Source organism: Podarcis cretensis (assembly GCF_951804945.1).
Source record: "Podarcis cretensis genome assembly, chromosome: 7".
Lineage (NCBI taxonomy): Eukaryota > Metazoa > Chordata > Lepidosauria > Squamata > Lacertidae > Podarcis > Podarcis cretensis.
The window spans coordinates 36,733,676-36,756,387 of record NC_137176.1 but is presented as its reverse complement, the minus strand read 5'-3'; the positions used below and the strand labels follow the sequence as shown (position 1 = coordinate 36,756,387).

General features: G+C 41.3%; 1 protein-coding gene across 3 annotated transcripts in view; it reads right to left on the bottom strand.

The window, feature by feature from the left end:
• MBP (myelin basic protein) overlaps positions 1-22,712 on the bottom strand; it is a 102,581-nt gene that overhangs the window by 19,551 nt on the left and 60,318 nt on the right. For all 3 annotated transcript variants that reach the window (XM_079983819.1, XM_079983821.1, XM_079983820.1), the window contains one exon: positions 7,380-7,807. In XM_079983819.1, the coding sequence (XP_079839945.1) occupies positions 7,380-7,807 (428 nt within the window). The remainder of the gene's footprint in view (positions 1-7,379; positions 7,808-22,712) is intronic.

Here is a 22,712-nt window from a genome sequence, read left to right as displayed (position 1 = left end):
CCAAACTCAGTTTTAAAATTCATCCTTCTAAGTGGCTCTGTTTGCACAAACAAGTATTATATGCATTGCTGGAACAAGGACCTATTCACCTGAAAAAGCAAGCTGTGTTTTAGACAGCCAAGCTTAATTCTGACCATCTTCCAAGTAAATTTACTCAAATGTTGACCTTAGAATCTTTTAAAACACAGCTTCAGTTTAGGTATCGGGAATTGGCATTCAGGGCAGAGCAGAAGAAAATCACGCCATCATAGAGTTTAATAATTAACAGCAGCCATACCATTAGTGCTACTTTCTAAGCCAAAATGTTCCCTCTGACTAGCAGATATATCGACACAGCCTCTGTTGCTGTGATCCAAATGTGGAAGTAAAAACTTTCTTTCAGTGTTTTTCTTCATCCCACTTTGGGCTGGAGAAATGTCTGCAGTATTGTACATCAATTAGTCGCTTATTTAGCATGTGGCAATGGTTGTTTATAGGTATATAAAAATCAAAGAAACTGAGAGAGCTGATTGAAAATGTGTTTGCATACAACAAAGTGAAGCATGATTTACATCATAGCTTAATTAACAGCATGGCTTAATGAAAACATGACCTTATGTATCATTGTCTTCTTCCTTTTTTTACCAAAAGAGCAACTACTCTCCTTATTAGAGAGTAAGCAGAATTGTATCATCTAGCGGTAAAAAAATCCTGCTCTGATCTGCCCAGTTTGTCCATTTGGCGCATATGCTTAATATTTCCCTGGGGTGAGTTCTATATCTTCTTCCTTCATCAGTTTGAACGCTATTCAATATTTTAATGCCCAAATGTCAACTCAAAAAGGGAATCTTTGTGAAAAATACACCTTGCTTATTGGGAGCGTATTATTTCTCTTGCGTAAAGACAAAGAAAAGCTTCCCAGAGAACAGTTTGGCACCTGCAGACTAATGAGTTAATCCTGTGTGGTGTAGTGGTTAAGAGCGGTAGTCTTGTTATCTGGGGAACCGGGTTTGAGTCTCCGCTCCTCCACATGCAGCTGCTGGGTGACCTTGGGCCAGTCACACTTCTGTGAAGTCTCTCAGCTCCACTCACCTCACAGAGTGTTTGTTGTGGGGGAGGAAGGGAAAGGAGAATGTTAGCCGCTTTGAGACTCCTGAAGGGGAGTGAAAGGCGGGATATCAAATCCAAACTCTTCTTCTTCTTGCCTACGCTTCTTATGTGCTGATCCATGGTCCACTCAGTGGGAAAACTGCATGCATCCTTAACTCTCCCAATGAAATTAAAGACGCTAAAATTTGGTTACAGTTCACTTTAGCGTAGAGCAGGGGTGTGCATTTTTTTCCATCAAGGGCATTCCCCTGGATATGTGTTGGGTATAAGCTAGCAGTGAGCAAGACCAGAGACAAAAGTGAGTGGAACCTCTCCTTTAGTCTCTTTTCTGTCTCCCCCTTCTCTCTTTTTCTCTCTCTCCTTTTGATATCCTTTCTTGCTTTCTACCTCTTCCAAGGGATGGGCTGATTATTCTTGCTAGAGAGCGCAGGAGCCAACTCCCAATGGCTGAGGTCCCTTTGGCCTCCCCAATAAAATATTTGAGCCCCCCCCCAAGTTGATAGGCATTGCCATTCAAATGGTGTGCATGTGCTTACCTGCCCCCCCATATTTTATTCACTTCAGCTTTAAATCCCTTTATCCTTCAAGCACTTTGATGAACAATTCAAGTCACAATACAGTCTGTAAAGATGGTTAGGTTCAGATGTTAATGTTTAAGCTTAAATAATTAGTGCACCGCTTAACAGTGTGAAAGCTACTGTATTTAATAAATGCATTACCTATGTTCAGGCGTAGACAAAGGTCAAATATTGAAACAAAATCATGTCGTGTTACAGACTCTAGGAAGCTAGTACCATCAATTATATATTTTACAATGCTACAATTTATACAACAGTTGTACAAAACAGTAGGTATGACATGATTTTCCTAGACACAACAAAGACTTGTAAAAAGGAGAGAAAAAAATCACAATACATAATTTCCTTCAGACTACTAGATAGACACATTGAAATACTCTTAATTAAGTGTGAAAAATACAAGTTATTATTAATGTGGCTAATTTCCCCCATAGGTTTCATATGCAAAACATTTCATACATATTAAGAGTGTGGTCTGGTTCTGACCATCACATCTCAGTTTACCAAGTTGAGATATGCATGAACTTGAGCCTTTTAGTCACACACAGAACCCCTTTGCATCACCATGCAAGTCATTATAAAGCCAGGAAATCTCTTAATTAAACCATGATTTAAGATTTAAAATTGTTCCAAAATTGGTAACCATAGTTTCCCAGTTCTGATGAAATCGTGAACTATGGTTTATTAGAGACTTCCTAGTTTAATAGTGGCTTGCTATAGTGGGGCCCTGTTCTTGAACATAAGGCACCTGCATATTTCAGCTTAGAAAGATGAAATCGATTAATGCCTGTAACATTCAGACATGTTTTCATTCAAATTAGGAGAAACTTATGATTCTTTAAATAAACATACTTTTTTTACTGTTTTGATTCCTGCTCAATTTTATACCAAGCAGACATTTTACACTATTTCAACTGGTCTCAGAAGCTCCAGACCCATCTCTTGGTTTTATATGCTGGGATGCAGCATTAGAAGCAAAGCAAAGCAAAGCAAAACAAAACAAACAAAAAGTCCTTCCTGGGTTATAAAAATCCTGACCTAGATGGTGCTATGTTCATAGAAGGTGCTGAAGGTACTCCTTTCAGAAAACTGATGCAAAATAAATGCAAATGAATCTGCATCTTGAGCAGGGTTTCTCCAGACCAGTGCTTGTGTTGTGGTTTGTTGTGGTTTTTTAATCGAATCACTCCCAGTTCTGTAGACCTTATTATTGCCCCATTTTTCTTGTGTCTGATGCCTTATCTCTCTCCATGATTGGGGGTTGCCTTAAACTTCAGTGGAGATTCATTCCAAGGAAGTGTATGCTCAAGTCATTGCTTTATAGTGTGGTGAATGTTATCTACAGTTTGATTGCAAGGTTTTATGCAGTAGCTTATAATATGCCCTTCAGAAGGCTGTATTGACAGCCAGATTGACAGCTGTGCCAGTGCAACAACCCCAAATCAGGCTCCCTGGATTCAGTGTTGCAGAAGCATCACACTGGCAATCTCTACCTCGGCTAGACCAGTGGAAATGTTTAGGACCATCCCCTGTGTTAGATCAAGGGTTAAAACTGATCAAAGAATTATTTATGGCTAGTTAGTACTTGGTAAGGAAACATCAGAAAGTAGGAACCGTGAAGGGAACAATAGGCGCTATAGCTGGAAATAATATGCAATAGCTTGAAGATGTAATTACAAATTAAAAAACATTCTCAGTCTGATGAGGGAATTGGAACAAACTAGATACAATTTAGGCATAACTGCCTAATGCATCTGTTGAGTAGGTATTTAAGCATGTTCTACCACAATGTGTACTAATTGTGACCCTAAACCTGGAAAATACTTAACTGGCTGGTAAATTTACTTTGGCATTAGATCTAATGGATTTTTTCCTAATATATATTGGGTTTTGCAATTCTGAAAACTGTAATATTTCAGAGTACAGATTGTTATGTTTGAAAACAGACAGGCTTTTAATTAGCTGACATATAACTGTGCTGGAAAACATCCCTTAAAAAGTCCACAATTTGTCCAGTAGTTATTTGCTACCTCATCAAAGGCTATACTAATTGGGTTATACAACAGGGCTGTGACTGCGAGTTTGTTTTTAATGCTGCAACTACTTGTCTTGTACCAAGAGAAGTACCACCAGAGAGACTCACTTGAAGTTAAGTCAAGTGTCAAGTTTTGCCTAATTTTAAATGAGAATAATTTTATAAAGATCTGTTCACAATTCATTCCTGTTTACGTATGTGTGCATTGCACATGAACCCACCAACTTGCACATACAGATAGATAGATGGCGCATAGGTACTAACCATGGGAACACAGGTGGCATGTTTTCTGCCACAAAGGAGAGACAATATATCCATACATTCATATTGGTACATTTTATTTTTCTCCCACCCTTTCCTGATGTATCACAAATACCAGAGCAATGGAGAACCTGTCTTTTGAGAGGGTAGTCAGGGGAGGCGAAAACAAGACAGGCATTCTTCTATTTTCCCCTTCCTCCTCCTCTCTTTAAACAAAGGGGAGCGTTATTCACGCATGTATTCTTCACCCATGGATGTTAATAAGAAAAGAATATGCCTCCACAAGGAATTCACCATGCTCTCTGCCTGAATGTCAGTGCTTTTTCTGGACAAAAAGATGTTTGTGTTTGCTGCATTCCGACACGAGTGTGGGCAGATCAGATATACGAACCAGCACTGCAGGACGGGGAAAGGAGGCTGGAACAACGCCCTGACCATTACCCCAGCTCCTGTTACATAATTAGTTGGAGCTTTGGGAATCCTTACCAATGGACCCTAGGGAGCATATCCTCTAAGTCTGGAAAAAGACCTTTTCCATTATCTCATTACCCTGCATCTTTATATGCCTTTCCATTTAACTAAGTTCTACTTGTCGCATGTTTACCATGTTGGCTTGGTGCACACTCAAAGGCAGGGTTATCAGCAGCTACATTCAGTTGGTGATAATTCCTGTCTCTGGCAAAGATACTCTTTGAGTGTGTGATGAAGTATATTTGCAGGGTTTAGTTTCTGTGTCTGCCTCAGCTTTTTAATTTTTTTTTTAAAAGAAAACCTTTTTCTGGACACTTTCAAAGTGCATCAGTGTTTGTTTTACTATTACACACAATAATTAGCAATCTTTATGTTTTTAAATACAGGGAGGAAAAACATATACCTACATTTCCAGCAACTTTGACATAATAATGAAGTAACAATTCTTATTTGAAACCCATACTATTCAAGACGATTGAATTGAATGACACTAATAATTTTATGCTTTCCTTAAAAACACACATGCACGGCTAGTATTAGCAAATATTTGTGGCACTTGCTGAGTTAACTTCCAGCATTGAAAGTCTCCTGGAATGAATTCCCAGGAGATATTGTTCATTACCAGCATTATTATTTCTGAGAGCACAATGTTGTCACACAATGGCGCAGCCTGTTCTTCACTGATTGGCCAAGATATATGCAAGTCAACATTTAAAAAGCAGTTGTTCTGTTGCAGCTAAATAGTATTTGGAATAATTCATAACCTTTTATTTTTGTTCTGTAGGCACTGGACTATGAGTTATGCAGATTTAAATGTACCAATTGTGGCAGTGAAAATCTACAGCAGTGTGCTAGGATCAACAATACAAAAGATGATTTTTCACATGAGGGTGTCTATCTATATGCAACTCCACTCCTAACAGACAAATAGATTTCACAATTATAGCAAAATACAGAAATATCCACAGTCTGAACCAGATGTAAATCACTTATCACCAAATGCTTGAAATGAATACTTTTGAATCACTTACATTTCAGAACATGTAGTGACTGCTTATTGTAGGTGCAGGTTCATCCCTTAGTGATCTCCTAATCTATGAGAAATAGTGTCTTTGTGCTATACCTGTCAGTTTTGTGACATCACCACATTTCAATTTCAGTTTGAGCCAGATTTGAGCTAGTTGGTCATCAAGGGCAATACTGTCATGATGCAAACTCCATTAGAAATTGATCTAAACTGAACTGAAGCCAACTATACTTGCTTGGCTATTTTTACAATTGCTGCCAACTTTCTGTTAAGTGACTTGCCCAGGACTGGAGATTGAAGCAAATCAATACTTTAATTTAAAAAGAGAGTATGGAATGTCTCACCTTTAGGAACAACTACTAGCCCAACTACCAGTATCAGTGACTACTACCAACCAAGAAGCTGATGACTTTTTTATCTGCCTCATGGTCTCTGATCACTGCTAAAGCATTTAAGAAGTAGGTGCACTGCAATGGGGTTTTTTATTAAAGTTTTATTAAAATATTGTGAAATGAAAGGCGGGGGGGGGGGACTAGAGTCAGGCAGCAAGTGTTTGAGAATGTAAAAAGACACCTTTCATTATAGGCAAAGCAAAATCAAGTGTGAACTTTGCCTCAGCATGGGTGGAAGAGAGAAAGCACATCAGCACTTAATAACAATGACTTCTCTTGCAGCAGCAGCTGAAGGTACCTTATACCCACTCAGGTCAATGGTCTCTCTGGCTCAATAATGTCTACATAAGGTGGTTGGCACCAGTTCTGCAGAGGTCTTTCCTAGCCATACCTTGGAGATGCTGAGGATTGAACCAGAGACCTTCTAAATGCAAAGCTCTACCACTTACCCTCTGTCCCTTACACCCAGAGAAGTTTTTAACTCTTCAAAAGTATTTGCCAGATCAAAAATGTTAGCTATAAAAATACAAAATATAACAGCCAGTAGCCAAATGGTTTAGCAAACACTGCATTGATACATTAACAGCAGTGAAGGAACTGGTTTCCCCGCTTCAAATGGGTGTACCATTCTCCTGCTTCATTCCACTTCTCATCGGTTGAACAGTACACAATTATATGTGTGCATTGGCAGTGCTTTTGCTACTGACATCCCCCAAACTAGCTGAAAAGTATTTTCCTTTATTAAGGCAGCACTTCTATACACATTTGCCTAGACATGCACAGATTTGCACTGCGAACCTTCAAACATTCATCCATGAAAAAGCACAAGTTAATACAGATGTGGTCCGATCTTGTCGCAATTCCCGCGTTCTGTTTTGTTTCTCTCATCAGAAAAGAAACAAAAGGCATTAGGTTTGGCGAGCTGTCCCCTGGTTTCACAAAGCTTCGTGTTAGTCTCATGACACAGCCTGGGGTTACAAATGCCATCAAGAGTCATAAACAGACATGAAGCCAACAGACGTTAAACTAAAGTCAGTGTCTATAAAGCTATCACAGAGATGCTGTAAACAATTGTCTTTCTGTGACTCCTTTCCAGTCAGATTTTGAGAAACATTGCAAGGAAAATATCACTGATGGGGAGGAAAAAATTCAAAAGAACACCAAGCCTTTTCCCACCATAGGTACTACTTACAACCAGTTAACAACAAATCTCCCCAAGGGAGCCTCAGAGCATCACATCTTGATGTAAAATAATCCCAGCATTAGGTTAGAAGAGGATTAGGGGTAATTAGAAGTTCAGGTCAATTTAAAAGGGGACTGTCTGTAGTAACATTCTCTAATGCATTATTTCTAAAATTGTCATAACAGCCAATTATCACATTAGAAATGGATAAACACAATTCTGAAGGCTAAGTCAACTGTTGCTCTACGGAGGTTATTGCGTTCTCTTGAGTTTCCTCCCACCCATCCTTTTACAATTCTTGATTTCATTGCAGCTATTCTGTTCTCCTTTCCTCTGAGCTCACCTTGCCCCTCCGGGGATAATGTTTGTCACCTCCAAAGAATCTGCCCAGTGAGTCAAGTAGACCCGGTTCCCTGTATCTTCTGGGGGATCCATGTCTAGCATGGTCTATTGTACTTGCAGTTGCAAGTTTGGATCCATGCCGGAAAGAGGAGCGTTTCTGTGAAGCCATCAAATCCGAGTTCTCAGAAGCTGCTGCACTGTCTTCCTGAATGGTCTGTAGCTCATCTGATTCAGAGGGCCGGTCTTTGAAGGTGTTGTCTTCTCTCCCTGGGGCATCTCGGGAAAAGAGGCGGACCAAATGGGGACGACCAGTCGTGTCAGCTGGGCTGGCCTCCTTCCAGGCATTCTTTGGGTCTGCTGCGCCCTTGGAGTCTGTCACCGCTGTGCTCTTAGAGGAGGTCCCATTGTTCTGGTTCACATCTGCCTCTCCTGCAAACAACAAGGATGAGATATGAATGCAGGCCTCTGAAAAACAGAGAGCTGGAACAATGCAGCTTTCTTCCCCTTGCCTTGGGTTTGCTGCTTCACACAAAGTCCATAGATTATGTGCAGTTGCAACAGAACTGCCTTCTACCAGCTCCAGTACAGACATATTAATTTTTATCAGAATATAGCAGGGAAGAAGAGTTGTCAGGCTGGTGCATGCCTACTTTATTTACTGAAACCTGTATTTGGAAGAAGGCAAAGGTCTTTAGTTGTTAACAAAATAGGGCACCCTTTTGCTTTGCCTGGTTTTGCAGGAGAGTATCAGAACAAATTTGTAATGACTGATAATCTAATGTTTAGGCTACACAAGCATAAGTATAAATGTATCCTCTAAACAGCTCTGTTAGGTTCTGGACCACGATAATCCTGCAAAACTATCTGGGAAACTCTACACTGGCTGACTAGTCATTTCTGAGTCCTATTTATGGTGCTGGTGCTTTAAAGTCCCAAATGGCTTAGGACCCAAATACCTGAAGGACCCCCTCTTTGCATACCAGGCTGCCCAGGTATTAAGATCCTCTGGAGAGATCCTGCTTCAAATACCCTCTTTGGTAAAGATATACTAAGTGTTCACACAGGGCCTTTTCTGTGGTGGCACCCTGACTTTGGAATACCCTCACTGGTACTGACACTGCAAGTCTGCTATTTGCCCTGGCATTTTAGGTTGCAGGTTTTTTTCTTCAGGTTAGGTGATTTCTATTTTTAGTTTTGCTTTTTTTTTCATTTATTATACTTACCTGTTGCTTTAGAATTGTATTTATATCTGGTTATTCAAACATTTGTACAGACCCTAGAGTCTTCTGATGATAGACATTAAGTAACATTTTAAATAAGCAAATCTGTATCTTCACTATCCAGCCTAACTTACTGTTTCTGCTGATGCCAGGTGCAATGATGACAAATAATTACATGGACAGATTTCATTTGGGTGTGAGTCTTATTAGCAAATCTACTCTGGCATAACAGTTTACTCAGAGGAAAAAGAGATTCGCCACTATCATTGTAAATGCTAACAATGATTCTCAATTTTCCAAGTGCCAGACCTATGTAGACAACACAACGTTATTCACACATAGGAGAGGTGTTATCAGCAGTCTCAGGAGTACCACAGATTTTGCGGGGGTAAACGACTGTTCACACATGTACAAAAAAGTGGTACTCAGTCTTCATATGACCTATCTGGAATTGACACGTGTTTTGCACAAGCAATCACATCACCACTGGTGCAGAAATGAGCAAGCGTAACAATGAGGAAGTTGGAGCAACTTAAAAAGTTTGGGGCTTTTTGTTCAGGGAAAAAAGGGGAATTCCACAATACTCGAACCCAGAGTCATCCAATGAAAATGAAGGGTAGGTGATTCATGACAAATGGTACACTACACTCCTTCCCGCCATGCATGGTTTATGCTCCCGTAAGATACAGAGATGGCCACCAACTTGGACCGTTTTGAAAGGGGATTCTCTAAGCCGATCGATCCCTAATACAACCAGAGGATCCAAGATCAGAGGACAGCAGTGGGAGAGGGCTGTTGCACTCATGTCCTACTTGAAAGCTTCCCCATGGCATCTGGTTGCATGCCGCACTAGACAGGCCTTTGTCTGGATCCAGCCAGGTGGTTCTTATGAGCCCAAAGTATAGAGAATTTAAAGGTCCTCTGCCAGTCTCCGAATATTGCTACTGTTGGTGACAGGTGCTCCGTGCCAGGAAGAATGTTCCACGGCTGGGCCATGTGCTCTGGAGGACCTAGAGCAGAGATAGAGAGCCACTGTGGCAGACAGTGTTTTAAAACTGATGCAGAAGGAACAGGCAGAAGTTGGAGGAACTGAGAGGAAAGCTGGGCTGGATGAAGCAAACAGAACAGCTTTCTGATCTCTCTGTCACGTTTTCTGTTGGGGATTATGCCTTGCTGCTAGCAGTCTGCCAGAGATTCCAACAGCATCTCATCACTTCTGGTAATCCCTGTCGAAACCCTTGCATTCATATTTTGTCGCCATTGACACATATGCATGCACTATTCCTTTTCCTGAAGCTGCAGCTTTTTAAAAATTTGCAACCAACTTTTTCTTTTATTTAAGGGAGGGGGGAATTTGAGTACTTTTGCATTTGAATGCATGTCCTCCCCCACCCCTTGCTTGGACCGTCAGCAGGGTCTGAGCTCAGTCATACCTGCTTGGCCTCAGTGACAGGGATAACAGTTTCCAAAGAAACCAATGAATGTAATTAAAAACGGAAAAGGGCTGTGTTTAGTAGCAACATTTCTGTTGCTTGTCTGGACTTTAGCAACTTTGTCGCTGACTGTGGAGATGTAAAGATGTCGATCCCTTGCAATTCTGTGAAAATGTTGCTGTCCCAAGACTTTTTGAGATTGGAATTAAATCAGATATTAATTCCTGCAGAAAGACCCTGTGAGCAACCAACACAATATAAGGAATTTTATTCATCAACACTGGCAAGATTCTATGCCATAATACACATTCATTCCAGGGTGGTGGGGGGAACGGACAGAACAATGAAGCTATTGTTTTTAATTAAATGCATTAACAAAACACCAGAGCATCTGCATGCTAATATTTTTACAACAGTTGTGCTTTGTGTCAGTGAATGCATTTATTTCTGGCCAACAAAGGAAAACATTTGTGCCACAAAAGGAGCTTCTCCCAATACTAGCTAGAACATCTTATGCCTTTCTTTAGTAAGGAAAATATGTATGGAGAGCTTTTATTCTCTTGCTCCCTACAGTGGAGTGTCACCGTTTTAAAAGGTACAGCACAACTATAGGTGTACTTACCTGCACTTGCAGAGTAGCAGAGATAAAATGATCAACTAAAAAGGAATAGATTTTGAATGGCCTGATGGATGAGAGGTTGGCAACACAAGGCCTCAGGCCTGCCAATACATTTCCACTCAATGGCCACCACAATAATGTAGCAGCATGGGCACAAACTTAGTTCCAGTCTAGGTAAGATTCTGGGCACCCCAAAAAACATTTACTATGTCAGCATCATGTTTAAAAGCAAATGTCTTAATGAAAGTGCAGTCCCTTTACAGAGCTTCTGTTTAGGCCATAGGTTGCTGGTATGCAGAATACTAGAATTATTTAACAATTATTCCTGGCTATATGACTGGGCAAGGTTGTATGTGTGTTTGTGTGTACTAACCCATGCAAATATATATGAGTAATTTCTGCTCTTTGTCCATACATTATATACCATAAATTTATTAATGTGCCTATTCTTCTGTTGGAAGGGGCATGGGGCATAATTTTGGGACAGCCTAATGCCATGCTTGATAATTTAAAAAACCCTCACAAATACGATTGATGCACCATTTTCTAAATGTAGTTTAAGGTTTTTTTTCTGTTCAATCCAACATTGCTAGAATAATTTCAGAACTGAAACCATATGTATTAAAATTGTCAGATATTAAAATGCAATGAGCCACTGCTTTTGTCTCCAATTATTGCTCTTTGAAGTAGCCCTGATCACTGCATCTGGGTGAGCTTTGTCTGACTCATTATTTCAGAATAAGAAAACCATTCCGTTCATATACCCTGTTCAAGTTAATTACACAGTTTGATTCATAGGGACACCGTGAGTACCTGCTCTTAACTGTTATACCTTACTTTCCTTTTGTTATTACGGCTCTTCCAATCTCCTGAGTTAAATACACTTCAGTGCAAAAGTTCAACATAATTTTATCATGCTTTGAATGAATTCCTCTGAAGAAATGGTTAATGCAATTTTATCTGTGAAACCTGTGGGATATGCAGTGTTGGAATTTTAGATCAGTACACTTTGTTCTCTGTGGCTCAAAGATGAAGTATGATTCTATTAAACGGGTACTAAAAGCCAAAAAAAAAAACACTTCAAAGTCATTGAGAATACTTGTGGAATGTCATAGAATTTCAGGGGCTTCTATGTACAATGCAAAGTATCTTTGGTTATGCAGAACAAATTTTTAGTTCATGAAACCTGAAGATGTGCTGAAATAGCCTGTGAAGTGTCACTTGCCAGAGTGTTCTAAAAGTCATGTAGAACCAAATGGTGCAGATTGACCCCAGAATTGACCCTAAAGCCTTGCCAGTAACCCAAGTGGCGGGGGGGGGGGGAAATGTCTTGTAAGAGCTGCTGTCCATGACAATCAAACCTGAACATTCCCATGAAGACAGGTTGAAGATGCAGTAGATGGACAAATGCAAGGTTGAATCTGTACCCAACCTTTGTACAGCTGTGAAGTAAGTGGTCAGTGTCTGTTTGCATTAGCTATACGGAACACAATATTGATGAAGTTGCCAAAATTCTTAGCTCAGGAATTGGTGGCTCATGAAGCTTACCTCAAACACCACCACCAATTTCCTCAATCTCAATTTTTCATCTGAGATGGAGAAGTCAGTCACTCCCTACTTTTCACCCAACCAGCTTCCAAACACCCACCCACCCACTTAATTGCCTTTCTTGGTTCTCCGGCAGTGGGATAGAGAAAGGTCCCACTTTTCCTCTGACTCATGGCATGCTGCTGTGGCTAAAGCTAGATGCCAGAAGCACTTGGAAGCTCCTATTTCCCAGAGCTTCTGTGCCTGGCCCCAGGAAGGGGCAGGCCAGAGAGAACCCCCACCTCCTTTCCCCATCCCACATAGAGCAGGTAAGTGGATGAGTGGTGAAGAAGGGGAGGGAGGCAGGGAGTCGTTGGTTGAGTGAGGATTCATAGGCTCATGGGGGAAAGTTCTGGGGGAAAGATGAGGTCTCATAGTTGGAGATGAGGTAGGGTCAGATATGGCTTGAAATGGAATTGTGCTTGGTAAACCAGCTGATTTTCCAAAGTTGGAACCAAAATGAAGGAATTTGCTCCATCACTAGTTTGGAAAAAATGAGAGTCCAGATTTGCCACCCTGGGCTTCTTTGTGAGGAAGGATGGGCTATAAACCGAAAAATAAAATAAATAAAATCACCTTCATGTTGATACAGCAAAAGCAAGTTTTGACATGCTTTGTGACTTCCTTGAATACATAAGCATCTTTACCAAATAAACATAAAAATGTAATTAAATGATACAAACTTTTTCTGGAATGTAGTCTGTGAACTTAACACCTGTTTATTTTACATTTAAAATATTATATATATATTTTAATTAGTTGATAATGGTCTAAAAGTTACTTCAATTTTTATTATGTATTTTCACACACTGGGGCACAAGCTGATTTGTCAAGATGAAGTAGAACAATGGATCTCAAGTGGAATTTGGTAGTGTGGGCCTAGTTTGCAGCACATCCTCCTTGTTTTCTAAGTACGTCTGGCATAGATTCAGATTACTGAGGGTCATGGGGGAGAAGGTGCAGGAAACAAAAGCCTGTGGTTGCAGCCAGTGGGATTTGCTATGGCAGAAATTTGGAATCTATGAAAAGCATGTGGCACACATCCAGACAACCCCGCAGAGACCCAAGAAATAAAATAAAACCCAAAAGCATTCTCAACAAATAAATTCTGTCAAGGCACCCACACGTTTCAAGCAGAAACCATCCTTTGTGTGTTTAGAACATAGTTTTTGTTTAGCTATAAGCATCTCACACAACAGAGAGTACAAAATGTGGCATGATGAAAATGTAATATTCCCCCTCCCCTGGGTTCTTTTTTTTCCCTGTGAAAGTTTGCCTCCTATTTTACTGAAAGTGAATTGTTCAAATGAAGATATATAAGCATTCATTCTACAGACTGTTAAGAGTTGCTTCAGGAAAGGAATACTTAGATGTCCTCCATGTCATAAATCTATTAATGAACACCTATGATAACTTTGGGTTGGCAACCTTATGTGGAACAAAAGTGGCTTGCAGAGAGGAAATCAACCTCTTTAAGATAGATGTCCACAGTATAATAATGAACATGCTGCTTATGCTTTATGCAAGTTTATAGAGAAAGTATGTGCTGGAGATATGCAGTGGGCATGCTATTTCCCTGCAATAAGCTTAAAGAAAAAAAGAAAAGAAAAGAAAGACTTATCTTAGCAACAGATCTCAAATGTCATGCTTTTTTCAGTGCTAATTGAAGTGATGGCAAGTGGCAAGTCTATTTGACTTTTAGAAGACATGTTCAGGGAAGTTTTTAATGATTGATGTTTTATTGTGTTTTTAATATTTTCTTGGGAGCTACCCAGAGTGGTTTGGGCAATCCAGTCAGATGGGCATAATAATAATAATAATAATAATAATAATAATAATAATAATATTTTCCCATTTGCTGATCTCAAGTGAGGATCATGGCTTCCAGGGCTCTAAGTGGCCTAACCTTTATTTTTTCGTATACTGTTCTCCCATATGTATCTCTCATCACTTCCAGCCAACCTGACCAATGATCAGGGATGATGGGAGCTGTAGTCCAAAAACATCTGGTGGGCCACAGGTTCCCCATTCCTGGTCTATAGGAGGACATGTGAAGCCAACAATGGATTTACTTCTTTTATTTCCTCTTGTTTGGCCACCACCAATTCAAATACTGAGCACCTTGCCCAACATAGACAAGAGCATCTGTGCTGTTTTACTACTGCAGGCACATTCCAGCTGTGATTCAATAGATCAGTTGTTGATACCTAACCTAAATACATTATTTAGATGTAAGTAAACAAACCTTTATTCGCTTTATTTGATGGGTTTTATGTTTTTTATCTGTGAAAACCATAGCTATGGAGTGGCTAACACATTGTTTTTTTTTTTATTAAAGATTTTCTTGATTTACAAAAGTGTGTGTCTCATATATTTTTTCCCCCATGTAACATTTTTACAAATCAGTTTCATTTGTTGAGACATTAGGAAGAAAGGGGGGAAAGAGGTGGAGAGGGCGGAAAGATGAGTGGGATCGGGTGGCGATGTTTCTGTTTTACTTACTATATATAGGGTTTGGTGTCAGCATTGCTTGTGCAGGTTCTTTGCTGTTCACTTGTGTTCCTTAGGTGGTGAGAGAGGTTGGGTTTGGCCTAGGATGTGGTTGTTCATTTGTGGTTGGCTGTGGTGATCTTTGTTTTCATGTGCGAGTGGGGTGGGTGGGTGTTTTGGATCAGGTTAGCCATATTGATTTGTATGCTGTTGGTGGATTTTTGTCAATGTCTTGTTGGGCTGTGTATGCGATAAAGGGGAGCCATACCGGGGTGATGGTGTCTTCTTCTATTTCTCCCCGTGTCAGTTTCAGTTGGTTAATTTTTCTAGTAGGGCTGTTTCCCATACTATTTGGTACCATTGGTCCATGCTTACTCCTGGCTAACACATTGTTTCATAGAATCATAGAATCATAGAGTTGGAAGAGACCACAAGGGCCATCGAGTCCAACCCCCTGCCAAGCAGGAAACACCATCAGAGCACTCCTGACATATGGATGTCAAGCCTCTGCTTAAAGACCTCCAAAGAAGGAGACTCCACCACACACCTTGGCAGCAAATTCCACTGTCGAACAGCTCTTACTGTCAGGAAGTTCTTCCTAATGTTTAGGTGGAATCTTTTTTCTTGTAGTTTGGAACCATTGCTCCGTGTCCGCTTCTCTGGAGCAGCAGAAAACAACCTTTCTCCCTCCTCTATGTGACATCCTTTTATATATTTGAACATGGCTATCATACCACCCCTTAACCTCCTCTTCTCCAGGCTAAACATGCCCAGCTCCCTTAGCCGTTCTTCATAAGGCATCGTTTCCAGGCCTTTGACCATTTTGGTTGCCCTCCTCTGGACACGTTCCAGTTTGTCAGTGTCCTTCTTGAACTGTGGTGCCCAGAACTGGACACAGTACTCCAGGTGAGGTCTGACCAGAGCAGAATACAGTGGCACTATTACTTCCCTTGATCTAGATGCTATACTCCTATTGATGCAGCCCAGAATTGCATTGGCTTTTTTAGCTGCCGCGTCACACTGTTGGCTCATGTCAAGTTTGTGGTCAACCAAGACTCCTAGATCCTTTTCACATGTACTGCTCTCAAGCCAGGTGTCACCCATCTTGTATTTGTGCCTCTCATTTTTTTTGCCCAAGTGCAATACTTTACATTTCTCCCTATTAAAATTCATCTTGTTTGTTTTGGCCCAGTTCTCTAATCTGTCAAGGTTGTTTTGAAGTGTGATCCTGTCCTCTGGGGTGTTAGCCACCCCTCCCAGTTTGGTGTCATCTGCAAATTTGATCAGGATGCCCTTGAGTCCATCATCCAAGTCGTTGATAAAGATGATGAATAAGACTGGGCCCAAGACAGAACCCTGTGGTACCCTACTAGTCACTCTTCTCCAGGATGAAGAGGAACCATTGATGAGCACCCTTTGGGTTCGGTCAGTCAGCCAGTTACAAATCCACTGAGTGGTAGCATAGTCAAGACCGCATTTTACCAGCTTCTTTACAAGAATATCATGGGGCACCTTGTCAATTGCCTTGCTGAAATCAAGGTAGGCTACATCCACTGCGTTCCCTTCATCTACCAGGCTTGTAATTCTGCCAAAAAACGAGATCAGGTTAGTCTGACACGACTTATTTTTCAGAAATCCATGCTGACTATTGGTGATCACAGTATTCCTTTCTAGGTGCTCACAAACTGTTTGCTTAATGATCCGCTCCAGAATCTTCCCTGGTATTGATGTCAGACTGACTGGGCGGTAATTATTTGGGTCCTCTCTTTTCCCCTTTTTGAAAATAGGGACAACATTTGCCCTCCTCCAGTCTGCCGGGACTTCGCCTGTTCTCCAGGAATTCTCAAAGATGACTGCCAGTGGTTCTGAGATCACATCTGCCAGTTCTTTTAATACTCTTGGATGCAGTGGCCCTGGAGACTTGAATACATCTAAACTAGCCAAGTATTCTTGTACTATCTCCTTAGTTATTCTGGGCTGTGTTTCCTCTGCTGAATCATTTGCTCCAAATTCTTCAGGTCGGGCATTGTTTTCTTTATCGGAGAAGACTGAGGCAAAGAAGGCATTGAGGAGTTCAGCTCTTTCTGTGTCCCCTGTTTGCATTTCACCATCTTCTCCTCTGAGTGACCCCACTGTTTCTTTGTTCTTCCTTTTGCTACAAACATACCCATAAAAGCCTTTTTTGTTGCTTTTAACCTCTCTAGCAAGCCTGAGTTCATTCTGTGCTTTAGCTTTTCTGACTTTGTGTCTACACGTGCTGGCTATTTGTTTGAATTCCTCTTTGGTGGTTTCCCCCCTTTTCCATTTTTTGTACACATCCTTTTTTAATCTTAACTCAGTTAAAAGTTCTTTAGATAGCCATCCTGGCTTCTTTAGGCACCTTCCATGTTTCCGTCTCATTGGTATTGCCTGAAGTTGTGCTTTTACTATCTCCCTCTTAACAAACTCCCAGCCATCATGAACTCCCTTTCCTTTTAGTATTACTGTCCATGGGATCTCACCCAGCACTTCCCTAAGTTTTATGAAGTCGGCTTTCTTAAAGTCAAGAAATTGAGTCCTAGTATGCTTGGCTGCTCCTTTCCGCTGTATAGTAAACATTGGTTAGGACCAGATCTAAAATAGCTGTTCCTCTTGTTGCTTCTCCCACTTTCTGGACAATGAAGTTGTCTGCAAGGCCAGTGAGGAATCTGTTTGACCTTATGCTCTTGGCTGAGTTTGACATCCAGCAAATATCCGGGTAATTGAAGTCCCCCATTACTACTATCTCCCTTCCTTTTGCATGCTTGGCCATCTGGTCCAGGAAGGCATCATCTATGTCCTCCGTTTGGCTTGGGGATCTATAGTAAACTCCCACAATGAGGTCCCTGTTATTCATCTCTCCCTTAATTTTGACCCAAATGCTCTCACTTTGGCTTTGAGGTTCTAAATCTTGGATCTCTTCACAGGTATACACATCCCTGACGTATAACGCCACTCCTCCTCCTTTCTTGTCTGGTCTGTTTCTCTGAAATAGATTGTAACCCTCCATTATTACATTCCAGTCGTGGGACTTATCCCACCTGGTTTCAGTGATGCCTATTATGTCATATTTAGTTTGCTGTACCAAGAGCTCAAGCTCATCTTGTTTATTTCCCATGCTTTGCGCATTAGTGTACAGACATTGAAGTCCATTAATCATTCCCCCGTGTCTCTTATTTAAGGATTTTTTCCTCCCACCACTAGGTCTGCGTGCTGTTTGCTCCATTTGGTCTATGACATTTGGATGATCATGTTCATCAATTGATAGACTCCTACCTTCAGGAGCACTGTCTCCCTCCCCCACGTTAGTCAGTTTAAAGCCCTCCTGATGAGGTTTCTGAGATTTTTGGCAAAAACATTCCTCCCAACCGTTGTGAGGTGCAGCCCATCACTTGCCAGAAGTCCATCTTCAAGAAACTGCAGTCCGTGATCTAAGAATCCAAACCGTTCCTGTTTACACCATTTGCGAAGCCAGCTGTTCACTTCCACTATTTTTCTCTCTCTCCCTGGGCCACGTCGTTCAACTGGGAGGACAGATGAGATGACAATTTGTGCATTTAATTGCTTCAATTTCCTGCCCATAGCCTCATAGTCTCTTTTGATCTTCTGGAGGCTATTGCTTGCAGTATCATTGGTTCCCACATGAACCAAGAGGAAGGGGTATTTGTCAGTGGGTTTTATGATTCCTTGTAGTCGTTCAGTTACATCTTGGATCTTAGCCCCGGGGAGACAGCACACTTCCCGAGACATCTTGTCAGGCCCACAGATCACTGCTTCTGTTCCCCTCAGTAGGGAATCCCCTATCACCACTACACGCCTCCTCTTAGGTTTGGTCGGGGTTCTTCCGTGATCTGTCCGTTCCAAGGTCGCCTGCACATTCCCTGAGGACTGACTTTGCTGCTCGTCTTCATATACCTGATCGACTGTAACGAGGGAGAGATCCTCAAATGGAGTCTGCTCTTCGTCTTCCATTCTAGGGAAGAGGACCTCAAAGGGATTGTGTATTTCTAAACAATCAGAGCGAACCCTGGGCCTCCTACTTCTTTGAGTCACGTTTCTCCATATATCTGGCTCCTGTGTTGGTGAACTAGCCTCCTTCTCAGGGGAGTCCCCTGTCTCCTCCTTGGTGGAGATGGTGTGCTCTGTTGCTTCCAAGAAGAGCTCCAGCTCTCTAATTCTTTGGAGCGTAGCCACATGTTCCTCCAGTTGCTGGACTTTGTCTTTTAAGAGGGCAATCAACATGCAATTGCTGCAGGTAAAGCTGCCTGCAACCTTTGGCAAGATGGCAAACATTGTGCAGGAACCGCAGGCGACTGCAGCTGTTCCCTCACTCTCCATCTTGAGAACGTGTCGTTGGGGCTGGCTACAGTGGTCCTCCATCATAAGAAGCGTGCAGACAGGACAAGTAACTCCCCCCAAAAAAACCCTAGGTCTCCCCCAACAAACGTTTGAGACTAGCTCCCCCAAATCTAAAGATAGATCAAATCGCCCGCGCTGCTGCCCTACAAGCTCTGATAAGCTCCTCCCACAGCTAATCACCTACCTCAACAGAAACCCTGCCCCCTCTGACCTTTGCACAGGGAGAACAGCTAATCAGCCACAAGAAACACACACAGGAGAAAAACCCTTTTTGCTCCTTCTTCAGCCGCTGCCCTACAAGCTCTGATAAACTCCTCCCACAGCTAATCTTTCGTGCATCTTTTCTCTGATTCAAGTACCAAGGCATTTGTAGTAAAAAAGAGATAGGAACTTTTTGGCACTTCCTCCAAAAGTACTTTCTCCCTGTAGATCGGCTGGGATCTTGAAACATTTAATTACCTCCTTTTCTTAGGACTTTTTATGACTGCAGCTTTCAAGCATGTTTTATTGTGGCAACTTTAGCATTTTATATAACGTAATTATATATTGTCAAGAGTATTGTCTTTGAATGGTTTCCAGAAAGGGCAAAATTGTAATAACAATCGCCGTCATGATCATATCGGTGATGGAAATGGAGTTTTCGAGATTAAGGGCTGTTTGATTCCATTCTATTTCAAAGTGTTTTGTTGCTCTCTAAAAGAAACCCCAATTCTTCAATATTAGATTGAAACAGCCACTGTGTGCAAAAAAAGTTGTGGAGAAGAGAGTTGTTTGGTGCAGTTAATTAATTTTGAAATATAAAAACTTTTCCCTGTAGAAAATCCATTCCTGTCATCAAAAGTCTCACATTTCTTTATTTCTTAACCTTACCTGTATATTCATTTGTCTTCATACTCTGGGAGTTGTTACCAACAAGATCAAAGCATCCATTAAAGTTTTGGCCATTACATTGTTAGGTTCCTCTTCCCACTCTCTTTCTATGCTTCAAATATGTGAGGAAATAGCAAGTGATACTATTCTCTGATCCAGAAGTATAGCAGGAGCAAAGACTGACAGATCCAACATTTTAGAGTGGGGCTGATTTGGAAATATGCCTACCTTTGGTACTGCTGTCCCAGCAGATTAAATCATCGTTTCCTATGACATCCTGACCAGAAAACTGCAGTTTAATTACTGCTGGCAAACTAGGTTATTAAACCAGGATCTGACCCTGGACAGAAGCACTGAAAAGGTAAAGGAAAGGTAAAGGACCCCTGGACAGTTAAGTCCAGTCAAAGGCAACTATGGGGTTGTGGCGCTCATCTCACTTTCAGGCCAAGGGAGCCGGCGTTTGTCTAAAGAGTTTTTCGGGTCATGTGGCCAGCATGACTAAACCGCTTCTGGCGCAATGGGACACTGTGATGGAAACCAGAGTGCACGGAAACGCCGTTTACCTTCCCACCGCAGTGATACCTATTAATCTACTTGCACCGGCGTGCTTTCAAACTACTAGGTTGGCAGGAGCTGGAACAGAGCAATGGAAGTTCACCCAGTCGCGGGGATTCGAACTGCCGACCTTCTGATCGGCAAGCCCAAGAGGCTCAGTGGTTTAGATCACAGTGCCACCCACATCCCTACAGAAGCACTGAATCAAAGTGTGTTAAGGGAAAATATAAAGAATTGAGTGAAAAGGCAGGGATGCAGGAACATGGTTCATCTGTGGGTCAATGAACCATGACTTATCAGCTCAAGAATTTGACATCTGAACTGTGCCACTGTGTTTCAGAAAATAGGTTCTAAAGGAATACAAATGAAAAGCTTAAAAGCCATTCACTTTAACATACTCTAAAAGGGTGCTAAATGCCTGTGTTTGGTATATGTTGGGATTTAATTAGAACTAGTATGTTAAAATGGGATATCAGACCTATTTGTCTTAAGATGTGTGTTAGAAGCTGTTAGTTCTCTGAAATTACCATGTGAGATGGCTCATTAAGTCAGACTCTGTGTGTTAAGCCGTGTGCCACACATCCCTAATCCTGTGGAATCAACAAGTATAAGACAAGTGTAAAAAGCAATGGAGTCTGACTGTTTTCCTTTGAAGTAATGGCCTGGGGATAATGATCCATGAGCACATCAAAGGAGTGGGGCTTTGGCTGGTGTTAGAAAAAGCAGAGTCCACGAAAACTTGGGAGAAACAATGTGATGAAAGCTGACAGGAGGAAGTTACGGGTCAGAGTGAAATGGCTTTTTGCTGTTAGGCTGCAGGGCTGTAGTCCAGAAAGGAACAGAAACCTCTTGGGGAGTAATGCTGTGAACCCCTTCATCATAGGTTCAGGTTGCATATATGTGAAGATAAACCATATATCATAAAGACACCACAGACTCCACTGTGCCCAAAAAGAAACACAGATGCTGGTATCCCTAGAATCTTGCACTGCTCAGAGATTGGGTGGAGTGTGACCATACCTTTTATGAAAGCTACTGGCAACAGCAAAGTCAAATGAGGGACTGCCTCCATTAGGCTAAATATGGGGGAGCATTTAACAAAACACCTCACAATTCAGTAAACCACACAGTGTTAATCATTTCCATTGCTTTGAGTTCTGTGGTCCCCAAAAATATGGAAAAGGGAACTTTTGCAGATTATGCATAATTTATGGAACTCTGCAAAACAGAGAGAAAGGCTGGCTTTTTTAGTGATTGCCCACAACTGTGGAACGCTCTTTCCCCAGACGTTCATCAATGTTGAGAATGAACAGTTTCTGGAAAAGTGTGCATTTAAAAAATATTCAGCCTGTCATGCAACCAGGATTTCACAGTGGTGGAATGATTCTAGTCTTATTGTATATGCCCCAAATTATTAAGAAAGGATAAGCTAGAAACCAAATTACATTATCAAAGGTACCAATCATAGATCATCCATGATTCAAAATGCAGTTTTGTAAAACTTCATTTTAAAGGTATTTTACATTTTTACATGAACACTGAAGGAACACATTTCACCTCATTTTCTATATTATTGTGATGACTAGAGTAGAAGGAGAGGTGAGTTTCTTATGGCCAGTGGTTTCTATAGATTAGTGTTTTTCAGACTTTGTGCTTTCAAGGAACATTTGGCTGCTTAATGCACCCTGAAAATCTTCCATGGAACCCCTATGAAACAAAGAATATTCTGGAGTATATTTCTGGGCACATGCTCAGTTCATATGGGAAACTGGTCAAGCGTGTTGGGCCAAACCCACAAGCACATCATTTACTCCAAAGCACATCCAATAGTATCTATAGCTGGAGGATTGATAGTGGTGGGGAAATTTAGAAAACTAGAGTTCAAAGGAAAATGTTCCTCTTCAACAAGGGCATGCAAATATGTGTTCTGCATTAAGTCACATCATTAGAAAGGGATTTTTTTTGTTTTGTTTCTAACAGCAAGCTTGTTACATGCATTATGGCAAATTTCCTTAACTGTGTCTTCTAGCCTGAGTAAAATTAGTTTGTGCTAAGGGTCAAACTGACTGGGATGAAATCTGCTCTGGAAGGCCCTTGCAGAGATCCTATTATGAACTCCAGCATGTCCCCAAATACCCCTTTAGGGAGGACTGCAAGGAGCACAGCACCAGAGCGCATAGTTC